At 40.1% G+C, this 16,892-nt stretch overlaps 1 protein-coding gene across 1 annotated transcript; it reads right to left on the reverse strand.

Annotated features, from left to right (window-relative positions):
• Positions 1–1,938: 1,938 nt before the first annotated feature.
• On the reverse strand, positions 1,939–16,645 carry LOC142956907 (uncharacterized). The gene is made up of 35 exons (XM_076098688.1): positions 15,940–16,645; positions 15,725–15,778; positions 14,841–14,912; positions 14,519–14,584; positions 14,296–14,364; positions 13,713–13,784; positions 13,558–13,626; positions 13,367–13,429; positions 12,585–12,656; positions 12,424–12,492; positions 11,870–11,941; positions 11,714–11,779; positions 11,547–11,618; positions 11,374–11,436; positions 11,229–11,288; positions 10,819–10,884; positions 10,670–10,720; positions 10,481–10,555; positions 10,262–10,309; positions 10,046–10,108; positions 9,878–9,931; positions 9,702–9,773; positions 8,620–8,685; positions 8,302–8,379; positions 8,139–8,198; positions 8,006–8,050; positions 7,535–7,618; positions 6,726–6,782; positions 6,501–6,587; positions 6,283–6,333; positions 5,646–5,684; positions 4,848–4,925; positions 4,683–4,722; positions 4,175–4,226; positions 1,939–3,975 (listed from the first exon to the last, which is right to left on the reverse strand). Exons 1-35 carry the CDS (start codon positions 15,940–15,942, stop codon positions 3,018–3,020), a joined length of 3,066 nt encoding a protein of 1,021 aa, XP_075954803.1. The 5' UTR covers positions 15,943–16,645; the 3' UTR covers positions 1,939–3,017.
• Between the last annotated feature and the right edge of the window lie 247 nt (positions 16,646–16,892).

Below are 16,892 nucleotides of genomic sequence, written 5' to 3' on the forward strand. Positions count from 1 at the left end.
CTTTACATCTCAACTATTCGCTCTACCTGTACATCACATGCTCCCATGTTTCTCATGAGTATTTACCGCCGCAGGAAGTAATCCAAATGTTTCCGACAACACCCAAAGGCAACATCACTTACAGGTCGAACAAAGCATCCTAAACAAACGGGAACACGCCCTGAGATCTCATGTGGCACATATCCTCACTGTGAAACCACCTGTTGCACAATAAGCCATGTTCCTGCCAAACAAAAGAGCTCCAACATCTCACCTGGTTTTTGCAGTCGGAGAAGAATCAAGATCTGAAAAGCTTTCTCTCCCTTCTGGCTTTGTGATGGCTGTCGACTCACCTGGGAGTGGGAGGTGGCCAGTTTGAGGTCTACCTGTGTCTGTGGGAGTGGAAGAAACGCGTCTCCACAGGCGGCGTGACTCTGACTCATCAGTTTCACAGGCGTCAGCAACATGTTAAGAAAAACCCAAACGTGAAGGGAGCTGGTCTTAAAATAGAAAAATCTTGGCAGGAGCCCAAACACTGACACTTTGTGAAATCATCACAATGAGTTAGACAATATTTTATTATTAGTCATCATCTCCACATGGTATATACTGTTTAGTGCATTTAGAAAGTATTCAGACATGTTGGCTTGGGTTTTGCTCTCATGTGCATTGGCAGCCATGAGTCATTATATCAACAGGTGTGTTCCTTTCCAAATCATGTCCATCAATTTAATTTGCCACAGGTGGACTCCAATCAAAGTGCAGAAACATGTCGAAGCTGATCAGGAGAAATATTAAAGGGAAACCTGAGTTTGTATTATTTGTTTTGTGGTATTTGGTAACTTAAAACAGTTCCATTAGAAAGAGCAACTCAACACGGGCTGCAGATCTGTTCTTTCTTAGACCTCCACTGGTTTATCTTCTGCGTCTCGCCCTGCTGCAGAAGTGTACTCCAGGGTGTGGTCAGTACACTGTGATGTCACTGTTGGGTGTTGGTTACAAGTGTAATCAGGTGGGCTCCAAAGCCCACCCTGCACAGCGCAGCTTTATTCTGGTTTCCAATACATTTCTATTTGGCACACAAAACGGCACATGCTGCTTATGTCAACGTGGATCGACGTGACTACGTTTATTCATCGTGGAAATTAAGTAAAGTAAACAGTGCTGAAAGTGACTTTGACTAGCAAGTTGATCTTGGCGATTAACTGAACAAATACCAACTCAGTTAGTGCACAGGAGTCAGAGAAAGGAACTTAAGTGTTTGCTTGCTTGCATAGAGACTTTACAAAGCAACAGATTGACAAATAAATGTTTCTTTGACCTTTAATTAACAATTTTACATTCATTACAGTTTTACGATATATTGCACATAAAAAGAGTTAGTGTCGAATGAACAACTCCACCCAGAAAAATATATATTAGGTTCATTAAACAATCCACAGAACCGACATCATCAGCGCTTACAGCACAGCCTGCATATCAAACCCTGACTTCAGAAATCAGTCTTTAAAATATGAATGCAATAAAAAGAGAAGGCAAACCGGAGAGGTTGACACAATCCTTGCTGGTTTTTACAGCGTTGTGTCATTCCAGTTATCGACGTAGAGACTTTTACACCTTGAAACCATCTAATCGGACAGAAGACGTGGTAGAAACCTTTGACTTAACTCGGAGGAGTATTGAAAGAAAAAGGGGACCATCATATTCTCCTGACAGCTTTTTACGTTTGTGTCTTACTTATGTTGACCGAGCTGTTCCAAGTGTTTACGAAGTACAGATTACACATCATTAAATTAAAGCAGGTTCCATAACAACTGATTCTCATGTAGTGATTAGTTGTTACACCCAGTAACTGACAGGTGTAACAGCTGCTTAGCTAATGTAAGCTCGTTAACATATGACCAGTTTAGAGGAGTTTTAGAGATAAGAGGACATTTGGTTCACAAACCTGACCTGACACTAGATCAAAATCATATTTAATAATGTTCTTAAGTGGTAAGAAACATAGTATACCATGAATTACAAAAACAAATGGATAAACCCAATACTAAATGACCAAATAAAGTTGGCTAGGTTAGCATAATCAGATATTTCCCACTCATCCTTAATTGCAAAATACTACTAACTCTAAAACACATATTTCTCCATGAATGCACATGTGACTAAAACAAACTAGTGCAAACATTGACAGAGGATTGGCAGTTAAGACAATATATCACTCGTTCCCTAAAACTGTGATTAAGGTGCTTGTGACTTCTAGCAGGCGTTTCCTAACACATTACACATTATTTAAGTCTGTACTAAGACATTCCTGAAGTTTTAATGGTACAACCCCGATTTAGTGAATCACTACTTTGATAGATAGAAGCTACATATTTACAAACTGCTGGTGCAACCCCATCCTGCTTCTTACGCAACATAATTGTGTAAAAACAATCTAAAACAAAGGTTTATATTACATTTTTTTTAAAAACAAGACCGATGTCGTGAAGACTTATGCCACATTAGTGTATTTCTAAGGTTGTTTAAATAATAAAGGCACTCGTCTCTTAAGCACATACACAATCTCTACACCTGATAAGTGTTTCAATATGAACCAATACACGGATAAAACTCTAAGCAACACTTTAAAGTCTAATGATCAAATCTAGAAAGTACTTTGTTACATTGATTTACTTAATCTAAAACTATCCAAATACATGCTGCAGTTAAAGCTTTGAAGCCCATTTTCTTGAAGACAACCTGGCAGTTTCACACTTGGCACAGCAGCCAGAGAAGCAGATACGATACTTTATCTACCGCAAAGCCTCAGTTCCTCTCAGTGGTGGTTATGCTGTTAAGATTCAAGAAGTCAGGTTCATAAAGTTCAGAAATTTGAGAAACTACTGTATTCCATCAAGAATAAAGTTTCCTCATACAAAATAGGCCTGATTGTAGTTTTCTATTTTAAGACGTTGGCACCAACAATGCAGCAGTATGTTGGAGTTTTGAGCCGAAAACACCTCACACACAGAATTTAAGGCCTTTTTCCAGTTTCTTCAAACATATTCTCGGTTCTCGTAGTCCTTTTTAATGGCTTTTTTAATGCGGTCGATTTCATCCTCACTTGAACTGTCATGTTTGTCCTCTTTCTCTTTGCTGTCGCTCTTCAAAGCAGCCGGATCTTTGCCTCCCTCCGTTTCCGGCGAGGTGGCCTGCAGCTCCTCCCGTATCCCGTTGAGCTCCACCAGACCTTCGTGCAGCTGCGTGGCCACCTCCCGGATTTTGGCAGCAAACTCTGACTTGGCCCCTTTCTTCAGTTCTTTGGAGTCTTTGGCCACAAAGTAGATGTCCATACCTACAAAGAGCCCGGTGAGCACACCAGTGGCCATACTGGCGATCTGGACCGCTCTGGCTGCCGTGCTGCCCGCGACGTTGGCGATCTGCACCACACGCATGATCTCATTTGCGCTGATCAGGATGGCCTTCCCTGCCATGGCGCCGTCCTCATAGAAACTGCTACTGAGCACAGGGAAGTCACGGTTGTAGGCGTTCTTTTTCATCTTCATCAGGTCGAACCTCTTCAGGTTCTCGATACCCTGCTTGATGAATTTCAGGCACTTGTTGAGGTCGACCATCTTCTCCTGATAATCCTGCACAATCTTCTCCACCTTCTTGCGGTCCATCGAGTTGTTGACCTGGTTGGAGATGCTGGCACCTGCCGATGTCAGACCGCCTGCCGTGGCGACACCCAATCCCACCGCTGTCACAATCAAGGAGATTCCCATGGTGACCGGGGCCAGAGCGAGGCCGGCGATGGTGGCCACGCCCCCGATGGCGCTGGTAGAGCCGCCGGTGATTTGAGCGATCTTTGTGTTCTTGCTGAACTTGTCCAGGGCGTCTGCGATGCTGTTGAGGTCGATGACGTGCTGCCAGAGGCTCTCAGCGCGATCCGAGAACAGCTTGTTGAAGACACGGATGCCCTTCTGCACTTTCTCTGCCGTCACAGCAAACGCCCTGAGACGAACAAGTTCAGATTGAAGTTTTTCAACTGTAATTTGTGAGAATACAATTCTATTCTCCTCTGTGATATTGGGGTCACGGAGGACATTTTTAGATGCAGACATCTCAAGACTGAAGCTATCGACATGGCTAAATACCACCAGAAATAATAAATATAAGTTTTATATTAACACCCATTTTAGCCTTCACTTACTTGGCCTCTTCTTTTTCTGTCATGTCATCATTTTGAGGCGTGTCCTCCCAAGCTGAGGAAGCGAAAATGTGAAAGAATAATAAAGTTTTCTTAATACATTCAGAACATCTTATTCCAAAAGTATAGGCATTAATCGATTTATATAACTGGATCCACGCCTCTTCTTTCAACTAGATTTTGGATCCTGGCTGCAGGAATTTGTTCCCATTCAGCCACGAGAGCAATAAATCAATCTTTTTTTAGTTATTGTTTTAATTTAAAATCAATCCTTTTTTATGGACCTGGTTCTGTTGAAACAGGAAACTATTGTCTAAAATATAATTGTATGCTGCAGCATTAACATTTCCTTTAATTGGCCAAAAGCATGAAAAACAGCACACTAAAGTATGTCAACAGGGACGTCCACATACTTTTGGTCGTATGGGGAAAATGGTTGAAGAAGAAACTAAAAGTTGGGCCTTTTACTGTCAGATCAAATCCAAAAGAAAGCATTTTATTTGTAACTTACACTCCACGTTGTTCCACCACCCCATGAGGTTGTCCACATCCTGAAAGACACAATTAGATTTGTATGGGATTGTTTGTTTATGGTTGCTGTACAAACGGTTAATAACAAGGCCTCAGATTTGATTGACATGTTACTATGGTGACGTGTTTTGCTTCAGAAACCAACCTGTCTGTCTTCAGGCTGTGATGGGTCAACACGGAGGTCCTCCAGCTGGTCAAACAAGGTTCTATTTCCACCGTCATTCTGAAACAACAGAAATAATACGGCTTTAAAATCCTATTCACATATATCAATACTAAGATCTCTTTTTCCTGCTTAAAGACAAAAGGTCTGGGGGGGTCTACTGTATAGCTTACGTATACGTCAGTGAGACCAAATGACTGAGAAACATAAAGAGCAAGTATTCAAATCAACTTAACAAATGTCCCATATTCTAGTTTCACTTTTCACGCTATACATGCTCAGAAAGAGCCGATCAGATAAAGAGGAGGAAGTGATGGTTAAAAAGGATTCTGAACGTACTGCTGTTTTTGCAGAAGTAATCTTCCACGGACAAGGAAGCAAAAGGAAGCAGAAAAACAAGTTTGGGCACATTGCAACCAAATCTCATCTCTTATTGTATGGACATGCACAAACACTGTGTGGGGGTAGGTGTCGTATCGAGGGTGGAGGGGGCAAAAAAACAAACAAAAAAAAACACCTGAGCGGACACCATGGAGACAAATATAAGAAAGAGGTTGTGTGTTTCAGGGACGGGTCTGATGACTGAAACAGACCTTTTGTAATCATGAACCTCAATGAGTAAGACTGAAACTCGTCAGTCTGTGGGACAAATATACTGACACCGACAGAAATGTTCAAAGTTGCCCGAGAGGCGACTGAAGAAAAGAGACAAAGTGAGGCAACATCAAACACAATTTTCTGTCTCGTTCAGATGACTGATGGCCGTTTTATGAACTCTACCTCTGCTCCGTCCTCTGCGTTCCTCTGTATAGCTTTACCCTGAAACCAATGAACACAAACACAAACACACAGTTTAAGCATTTGAATTATCAATATAATATTTTGCTTTTGGGCTGATATTGTTTCCTATTAAGTCCACACAGAGAATGTTCTGCAGGAAGAAGTGACCTTATTGGAACAAATGGAAAAGTCTAAATATTAATGCAACAACCTCAGAGATTTCCTCATAAAAGGTAGCTTTTTGCTTTTGACTTTTAGTAAGCTATGAATGAACTAAATAAGCACAGACTAGCCACCACTAAATGCCTGAAATGGGTGGACGTGGATCATAGCGCTTCAAGTCAATTACGAAGGCCTGGATCAGTCCACTCAGATTCTAGTTCCTCCAGTTCAGCGACATGCAGAAACACACAGTGATTCATCTATTGTCTGGTCTTTAGGATGTAATGGGTGCAGAAGACATGTGTGTTGTCCTCAATTATGTAAACTGCTCAATGAGCCCAAAGTGCAGTTATACAGTAGCATTATCCTTGGGAGTAATTGTAATTCGGTGGTGTGTTAACAGACATTTGGCTGCGTGGTTTAAACAAATATCAGTCCCACGGGAGGAAACAAGTTTGTACATGTCACACGTTACCTTGACGCGAGGCATGAAGGGATTGTGTCCCTTAGGTTTCTTGATTTTGGTCTAAAAAGAAACATCAGAATTGCAGTGTTACGCAGAGGAAGATACAGGTGTGAAAGTTCCTTTAGCAGCAACTACTGTAAAAGGAAAATGTTGTTCCTGATGACTATCGCACCAAGAACTGTTTATTCAACCAACAAGCATTTAGTTGAAGAAACGAGTTAAAATACCTGTGTTTTGTCTTTGCCCTCTTCATCTTTCTTTTCATCTTTAGAAGAATCGTTTTCTTCTTCCAGCCCTTCATCGTCAGACTGAGCCTGTAAAGTAAAACAGGGAGTCTGAGGCGTTACTCATTAAGGTATAGTATATATATAATGAATTGAAGTAGGTGCAAAGAAGATAAATGTCTTCATGACTGTTTAGACTCTGTATGAAGAGTAAAATAAAGAAAATACCTTGGCTCCAGCATTTGACATGAACGGATTGTGGCGCTTGTGTTTTTTCACCTTGGTCTGTTAAAAAAAAAAAAAAGAAAAGAAAAAAAAGAAAAAGAAATAAATGGCAGTGACAAAGTGTTAAATGACATGAGAAGCAAAAACTGGAAGAACTGCATTTCATTACAACTGTTGTTGACTTCTGTGCTTAATGTGTGGTACAGTTCAAATACATGTCCCTCTGCAAATATGTTACGTGTCTGTTTCTTCCTTTAAATAGACAAGTAACTGTATATTTAGTTTACTGTACATCAAAAATAACTTCACTATAATCTCACTAGCGTCTGACAAATGAACCTAAACAACTCCTTAACAAGCAGTGGCTAGGAGGGGGACAGCAATTCATGCTGCGCAGCCAAAATCTCCCAAGTTTCTTTAGATACCAAATATATCAGTTGGAATTTTGGAGAAGTGTTTACAAAATAATGCAAAAGGATCAGGAGCTGGAACATTATGATACAGAATATATAATACTGTCAGAGAGTACGGAATAAGTAGTAATAATTGTGACAACCATGAGCTTTCATGAACCTCACACTGACAATAGTGTGGTGGTGACGCAAGTCCTGGCACAATACCTGCCGCAGTGACCTGCATGTAGAAGTAAATGTGGGTTCATAACACACAGACAATTTAAATGATTCTAAGACTCACAAATACATACATACTAAAGGTCGGTCAGTCTCTATTCTATACCAATCAGTGTGTGTGTGTGTGTGTGCCTATCAGTTTTCTGATCTTAAGGCTGCTAATGCTCATTTTAAACTTACTGTTTTGCTCTCTGGAGGTTTCCCCTCGTCTCCCTCTTTGGCTTCAGCCGGTTCGTCTTTGAGGCCTTTATCGTCTGGTTGGCTCTGCAGCAAATTAAACTCATTACATTTGAATTAAATGTTCAGGATGCTTCAGCAAAGTGTTGTCTAAGTGTGTGCACTGACTGGTATGTGTGCCTCAGAGTGTGTTTGACTGATGAAGGCTTGTGAAAACAAATGTGGATATTATAATATTCAAGCACATCCAATGTCTAATATTCTGTCTTGAAAAGTGTTCAGGGTTCCTCAGAACTGTATTTATTTTAGGTGGAGATGACTTAAAACTGATTTTAAATGTTCATTAAAAAATGTTTTAAACTCACAAAAAAACCACAGCAGTTTCTACAGGGCGAATAAACCAGCATCGATACACATCAGCTCAGAACAGACACAAACAGCCGTTAGTCTGTAAACACTGAAGGATTTAACTACCTCTTCTGACGGTCTGGCAGATCTGGAGATCATGTCCTTCTTATCCTGAAGAAGACAAAATAAAGATTGTTTTCCCCCCCGAGAGCGTCACCTATGCTTGCTATCTTGGATCATTTACAGAAATCCACTGTACCTGATTATCCACAGCTACTCTTGCTGTTCCTTTGTCGTATGTGGACGTCCTCTTCATCTCCTGTGGAGAGATCACAGCTTTAGCAACACGATAGAACAGACAGAAGTCAGAAGAGTCTCACTTGGACCACATGTCACGTAGTTGGGTTTAACTGCTTGCAAACCTCTTTGGTTGGTCTGGGTGGAGCCGTTGGAGTTTCACTTCTGTCCTTCCTCTCTCGCTGGGTTTTGTTGCTTTTGACCTGACAAGGACACACACACACACACAGAGATTCACACAGTGTGGTGGAGCAGGAGGACAGGGAGGTTTGACTACGAGCAGGCAGGATTGGGAGGGTTTGAGGAGGATGTCCAGGGGAGTGTGAGGGGAGAGGGTATTTTGATCAGCTGTGCCTGTGTGTGTGTGTGTGTGTGTGTGTGTGTGTGTGTGTGTGTGTGTGTGGTCACTGATGACTCATGAGTGATGCGAAAAATGGACTGACCGGTTTTGGCTTCTCTTCCCCTTGTTTTGCGTTCTCCTTGAGGGCCTGTGTGTCTTCCGTGTCTTTCTGAAAAAAGGATATTAAAAATAAGCTATTAAACTAAAATCTGATTACTTGTGCATCGACGAAGGACCACACCAGTTATTTGCATTTTTTACTTTTGACTACAAATCATGGATAGTACAATTTACACCTTTGCTGACCACTTTCAAACGCATGCCATACAGTTTTAGATTATCAAATTATAATTTGTTTCCTATTATTTCAGCTAACCATTGTTTTTGATGTATCTTTGTACTATATGAGAATCAATATCTCTTTGCAGTTTGGGCTAAATTGCAAAGAGATAGAATCTAATACTGGTGGGACTTGTCGTTCAGTTAGCATAAAACGGCCTGTTAGCATGATTAGCTTTCTCTGTTGAAACAAATGAGCACAGACGGATGATCAGAGGCTAACAGCTAGCTGAGCCTCTTGTTTTCAAACCAGTATGTTACGACTACAGTGTGCATGCATGGGCACCATCCTTAAAATGGCTCGTCAGTAAACACTAAATATGTCAGATGTCCATGTTTTCTAGTTTCCCATCTGATGTAATTGAGTTTTACGAGCGAAGGTTTTGGCTGGCCTGGGGCACCCTGGTGGCGTAGAGGTTGTTGTTGGGGCTCCTTTGGGTTTGTTCTGTCATCTCTCTACAGTGACCGTGGTAAATAAAAGCTTAAATAAATATCCCAAATACTTATAAACCGGTTTTGCATGGTCTTTGCAAAACAAGTTGCAAGACGAGCTGATTATAGATATTTGAAGCTGTCCCCTGTGGCATTTACTAAAGGTATGAGCCTCTCAACAAGACCAGGCAAGACAAGTTAAGGTGGAACGCAGACTGAGCCTGTGAGTAAAAAGATTCTCAAAAACTTAAACCTCTGACTCCTTTGACTTTATACAGGCAAGACAAAGCTTCACCCACTCACACTAAAGTGGTGGTAGAGCAAGACGCTAAACTCCTGACGGCATCAGTGGACTGTGGTGTGTAGCTGCACGAATAGGAATCTTCCCGTTCTATCTATTAAACGTCAAAGCACCTGTTTGTTGCCGGATGACTTCTCACTGCTTGCAGATGGCTCCTCGTCATCTGAGCTTGTCTGCTTCTCATGCTGCAGAGACGACAGAGATCATTATTTCATGAAAACCACGTACACGACACTCTTTTGATACACATCCATTTCTCTCAAAAGATTACAATCTCAACCTTCCTTACTTTGTTTGGAGATCGAAATGGGTTCATCTTTTCCATCGCCTCAGAAAATTTACTCTGAATATGTAACAAAACACAAAAAGGAGGACAAAAATATAAGGACCAGATACGTAAATTAAATTTAAGATTGAAACCATCAGACAAAAACTTTTATGATGACTACTCAAAAACCTGTTTGTGACTGGGCTGGCTCTCTTCATTGTCCAATATCTCCTCACAGTCAGAGTCCTTCTCCTGCAGATGGAGCAAATAGTTGTTGTAAAAAACCAATACTAGTACTAGTATGACCAGCTTTACATCATCTGTGGATTACTTCATAGTTTAAAAAATACATACATCTTCAGGCTTTAATGTGTGATGATGAAATGACAGTACGGCACTTCTTACCTGCTTGTCAGTGTGGAAGGTGCTCTTGATCATCGCACTAAAACCGTTCTGAAATAAGACAGAGACACCTTAAATAAAACTGACCTTTACTTTAACGTCGCAGCAGATCCTAGTCCTAAACATTCAGACAAAAAAATGTATTTCTTTGAGCCCGTTACTAACATCAGAAAGCTGCCATAATGTCTCGGTAGAGTCCAAACTGTTACCATAACAACCCACCTGCTTGGCTTTGGGCTTCTCTGCAGCAGAGGTATTCTCACTTAAGTCTCCCGAGTGTCCCGTCTTTTCCTTATCCTGTTACAACACAATGCACGTTACCAGCGTGTAATTACTGGAGGCCGACGGTGTAATGTACTTGCTGGTGGAGTCATTTATCAGATGCAGCATTAAAACGTGAGATTAAATTACCTGAGATGAGGAGGTGAAAGGATTCTTCAGGATCTTTGCTGGAGCTCCACCCTGACATACAATTCAAAGCGGTTTAAGTTACAAACTGATTTTATCTACTGGGTATTCTGTTAGTGTTGATGCATCACAGCTGCAGGTTGAACTCTCACCTTTGACGGTTTCTCTGTGAAACTGTCACTGCTGGCAGAGAGTTCACTATCCACAGACAGATCATCCTAAACGGAGGGATACATCAAAAGTTTGTGACCGAAACATTGAGCTGTTTTTAACTAGAAAACAACCAAAACTGTTGGCACCGTAAAGCTGGCAAGAAAAAAAAGAGAACTAAGTTACTGCATCAACAAAATGTACATGGGAGAAGATAATGAAGCCTCTCGGTATAGAATTTGAATGTGATTATCTTTTGTTTTTGTTTTAAAAATACATTTAAAATGTATTTATTTATTTACCCGTCCATTTCTCTTGCGTCATATCTCATAACAAACAATATATCCCTAAAACAGAATCCTTAACTTTTTGAGATTAAAAAGCCCGTCAATGATAAACTCGACCATCTTACCTGAGACTGAGATTTGGCCCCTTTCTTTTTGAACACACCACCAAAGATGCCTCCTTTCTCCTGATGAAAACAATATAATGTCACTACATTTACAGTTAAGTTGTGATCTTGCAGTCTTACAGTGGCTGGCTTTAACAAACCTCACCTTAGTGTTCTCAGGCAGATTGTCGTTGCTCCCTGAGAGCTCACTGGGTTCAGACAAACACTCCTGAAGGCAACAAACAAAAGTCAATCAATATTGATCCTGTCCTAATCATTCATAGTAACGTGGCTTAATGGTGAGAGGAATAAGCTGCAGCAATACTCCATGACTCTCACCTGAGATTGTATCCTCGCTCCAAAAGGCTTTGGGGACTTTTTAAACATCCCACCAAACATCCCTCCTGTCTCCTGCAGAAAAAAAAGTCCCATTAAAATATTTTTGGGGAAATTTAAAATTTAAATTGAGGAATAGGTAGCAATGCTCTGGTTTAAAAAAACCTCACCTTAGTGTTATTCACAGACACATTGTCGTTGCTGCCTGAGAGCTCGCTGGGTGCCGACAAATCCTCCTGAAGGCAAGAAACAAACGTCCCCTACTGATTATTATCACCATCTCATAATAATGTAACACAGGCAAAAGTGAGACGCACAACTCTCACCTGAGATTCTGTCCTCGCTCCAAAAGGCTTTGGCGATTTTTTAAACATCCCACTGAACACCCCTCCTGTTTCCTGGAGAAAGAAAGTCACATGAAATTTGTTTGCAAAATGTTGCCCATAATGGAGGAATTAATTTACATGTTCACACCTGGTTTCATATGGACAGGTAGGTAGGGAGTTCAAAAAGCAGCCTGTACCCTCATACAAATACTGATGCATGCAGGATTGCCTCACCTTCTCCCAAACTCACTATCCGCTGAGTCCAATACAAACAGCTTTACGACAGTCATTCAATGAAACTGCCGTGCGCTCAGACCAGAAAAAAAGATCTGATGTCACGTTTCTGATTTGGTTCATGAATAAATATGAAAGAGTAAGGACATTTCTATGTCAAAGAACAGTGCATCTGTGTTTCTACTTGTTGATCGTGCAAATTCACAGACCAAAGTTGAACTAAAGTGAGTCCAACAGGGCCATCTGCAAAATGCATCGAAACAGGAAAAGCATACTTGAATCAGTCAGACAAACTTTAAACCGTAGTGTTCAAACCTCACCTTAGTGTTGCTATTCACAGAAACATTGTCTTTGCTGCCCGAGAGCTCGCTGGGTGCTGACAAATCCTCCTGAAGGCAAGAAACAAACGTCCCTTATTGATTATTATCATTTTCTAATAATGAAAGGTAAAAGTGAGAAACGTGAGATGCACAACTCTCACCTGAGATTGTGTCCTCGCTCCAAAAGGCTTAGATTTTTTAAACATCCCGCTGAACACCCCCCCTCCTTTCTCCTGGAGAATAAAACGTCATATAATAATTATTTATACATGTAAAAATAAAGTTAATTAAAACCAATTGTTTTGTATTTTGAACTGCTGCAGCTGTCAGGGGGACAGGCAGGGATTTAGTGCTTCACACGTTGGCCAGCAGTTCTTCCAAATTGCTGATGCATGCAGGTTCAAGCATGCGCCTCCAAACACACAAAACAACAAAAACACACCCTCCTCAAACTCACCATCCAGTGAGGCGATCGCTACACACCTATTGTAGGTTAAACAACACCACCAACATCGTCACTAGTCAACACGGAGGAAGAACTCAATGCTCTTTTAGTATAAAATCTAATTTGATGCGATTTCTACTTCATTAGTGTTTAATAATCTGAAGCTTTGGAACGATTTTGAGAAATATTTATGCGAGTTTAGTTACAGCAATAACATAAACATTAACTAAATTCAACTTCCAATACTTTATTGCTATTTCATCATAGTTAGTAAGGATTTTTTTGTGAGCTCACAACACTGTTACTGCAAAACATCACATAAATACGTTCTATTCAATGCAATTATTTTTGTTAATATTCTTTATATTGTATCACATTTGTATTAGTGTTATTTTGGTATTCATTGTATGAATATTGTATTTCTTCTGTATATGTTTCCAGTTGCTTGTGGGGGTTTTCCCAAAGCATTTAAAAAATGATTTGGCTGATGAGACTCACCTTAGTCGTGGTGTTCTCAGACAGACTGTCGTTACTGGCTGTGAACTCGGTGTCCAAAAGATCCTGAAACACAAAAGATGATCCGTCAGCCTCTTTGTGAAATAACACAGCATGTTACATGTTACATGTCAGGCATTCAGCTGATGATATATCGCTGGGTGCAGGACACGTTACAGTAGATCATGTTTCACCTGTGAAGGCCTCCGGACATGTCCTGGTTTAGATCGTTTCAGTAGCCCACCGAACACACCCGATTTTTCCTAAAGACAAAAGTGCAGCGAAAGGTTTAGTTTCAGAGACTAATATTTAAAAAACTAAAATATGGCCGAGCAGAAAGTCAACTCACCTTTGACGACTTGTTGTCTGTTAAGTTGTCACTACTGACAGACAGTTCAGGATTATGTATTTTGAGGGTGACCTATAGGAGATTAAAAAAAGCTCGTCACAAGCTTGAGTAACACACTCAGGTACTCGGGGCAGAAAGACTTTTAGAGTAATTACAAAAGACTTTTAGAGAATAAGAAAATAATGTAATATTAGAAACAAGATGTAAGAAAGCAAGTAGAAGAATAATACATGCAAATAAATTGATTAAAAAAAACATAATAAATTAATTCAAAATTTAAATAACCAAGTAATGAGTTTTATTATCGATTCATCTGCTGATAACTTTTTCAACCGATGAATTATTAATCATTTAGTCAATACATTTCATAAAATAGCATAATATTATCAGAGCTGATGGTCCAAAACACAAATATATTTAATATAAAGTGAAATATAAAACAGAGAAAGCATCAAATCATCACATTTAAGAAGCTGACATCTTTTGTTGATAAACTAATTGATTAATCGACAAATAATTTCACTTCTAGTTACATTTTTTTTTAAAAGCAACAAGATGTAGATCACAGAGAGCCACTACAAACCTCTGGCTGCCAGTCTTTAGCAGCTTTGGTTGTCTTCTTAAACGCTCCTTTAAATACGCCCCCCTTCTCCTGAAATAGGAAGAAATAAGTTGGTCTACATGCTAAAAATCACTGTCACATATTTATCATGTTTCCTCATTATATTAGTACATGAAATTAGTTAGCGATGTCGATATAAAAATAAAACACAACACAGCCCAAAGAATTAACACCCGAGCATCACCTTGGTGCTGCTGTCAGTCAGACTATCGCTGCTCTTTGAAAGTTCACTGCTGAGCGATAAACTGTCCTGTAAAGTCAACATGAAGCCCATGTGAGTAGAGGCAGAATCAAATAGTGTAAATCCAATATTACAGGTTATATTCTAAGCTTCTAATGGAAATTGTACATTTTACAAAATAGCATTTGCATTTTACTGGTGTATACAGCAAATTCTTTACATTTTGTGTCAAATATTCCGTTCAATACATCAGTGAATAATTTTTCATGACAAGCAAAATCAAACAAATTTGATATCAACTTGCAGTTCTAAATTAAAACATCACCTGTGCTTGGAGAAGTGGTTCAGCAGACTTTGTGGATTTTTTGAACATCCCACCGAATATCGCTGCTTTTTGCTGAATGAGTAAAAAAAAAAAAAAAAAGGAAAATGAAACTTGCAAAAACTAATTCATGCATCTAAAACATACTCAAGAATAAAAACACTATTTTGTGGTTTCAGTCAGTGTGACTGAGTAACAGGTTAACAGTCACTCTACAGAGCCACTTAACACAATAACATGTTAACCCGCTGCTAAGAATAATCCGTCATAAATTAAATATTTACCCCTTTAGGCAGTGTTTGTTTCAAAGCTGCAGTGACCCAGTGTCTTATGAAATCACAGAGTTAACAATGAAATGATACACCTAATTTAAAAGATGGTGGTCTTCAGTAGGAACCATTGGCTTGTGGCTGAGTGCCTCAAAGTATTGAGAGTATCTATAAGTTTGTAAATTAGAAAAAAATATTGAATAACACCAGCCTTGTTCTTTACTTAAGGGGAACTCTAATAATCATATAACTACTCCATAGCAAGCCTGGTGTGTGTGTGTGTTTAAAAAGTGGCACATTGTTACCCTGAGGGAATTTAGTAGGTTAATCCAGCAATGATAATAGAGCTACAGTTTCAACACTGTGCACTCAAATTAAAGCTGAAAGTCAGCATTTTACCCTCACAGTCATTGTTTAGAGTCAAGTCCATTGAGCTGCAGTATAGAGCCAGCATGAGACAATATGTCACCTGTCTACCAGTGGTGGAGGAAGTTCTCAGATACTTTAGTTAAGTAAAAGTAGCGATACCACAGAGTAGAAATACTATTATTTCGTAAGAGTCCTGCAATATATACTGACAGTTTCAGTCACAGGGACGTATCCAACAACATTACTCACAGCTACGCCTCCTTCTTCACAATCCAGATCCAGATCCAGGTCACCGTACCGATCCTGTCAAACAGCAGTAAATTAACGTTATATCTCCAGCTGTGAAGTACATTAACCGACATTTTCCAAAACCGAACGTTACCGATACAGTTTGTCTCGAGGAAAAGCGACGTAAAGACGAACGTCGGTCGTGTTTTAAAAGAGCACTTTAAACGTTTACGCACCATCAGAGCTGCTCCGCGTCTGCCCTCGTTGAGCGTTTGGTTATTAACGTTTAATTAGTCGAAATGTTTCAATCCTCAGCGAGAGTTTCTTTCCGTCCCTGTGATGATACTGTCGGTTGTTTTCCCTCACTAAAGCTGGGAAGTTAAAGATCCTCCCTCCTCAGTGAAAACAACAAGTAGAAAAGGAAAACAAAGACACCGGCCGAAGAGCAGAGACTTTCCACGGGAGCATTGTGTGGGGTTTTCATAAAGCAGACATCACTGAAACCGGTGGATCCAGTTCTTCTTCTTCTTCTTCTCCTTTAACCTGTGCTGTGCTCCAGGTGAGGGCGTCTCCGTCTCACCTGGGAGTCTGATGTCAGCGTGGTGCTGCCTTCAAGTGCTGCTCGGAACATTTTCGACCATTACGCACGAGATTACGCCGGTGTTTCGGTATATCCAGCGACCCTGTTAACTGGCGACCTTCAACCAAACGCGTCCGTGGTTGTCGTAGTTACTACAGCTGTTGTAAACAGGAAGACAACACTTGGCTGTCCTGGTGAATGCTGCACGAAATACTTCTACATGACACGTGTTTACCCAAAACAGGCTCCAAAGACGATATATGTGTATTTACTAACGTTATCATTTAAAAGGAAGGGCAGCTTGCTCCCTTCCTGTTTCAACACATAAACAACAAGCTAAACGCGTCGCTTCTGCTGCCCTCTGCTGCTAGCCCTTCTTTCTACATAAGTGTGGCTTTCATAATGGCTAGAATGTTTACATTTTATTCTTAATGTCATTCAATTTTTTTTTAGACTGAAAAAAAGTTAAGAAGCTTGTGCTCATTTGTAAATAATAATACTTCACTATTTAAAGCTGACACTTTACTCATTTCCCACAACACAAAGGTGTCTTTGGCCTGAGGCATATCAAACTATATTGCAACATTATGTGATTAGTAACTGTCCCAT

This window comes from Anarhichas minor, unplaced genomic scaffold, assembly GCF_050575085.1.
Source record: "Anarhichas minor isolate MPS153535 unplaced genomic scaffold, ASM5057508v1 ptg000024l, whole genome shotgun sequence".
Taxonomy (NCBI): Eukaryota; Metazoa; Chordata; class Actinopteri; order Perciformes; family Anarhichadidae; genus Anarhichas; species Anarhichas minor.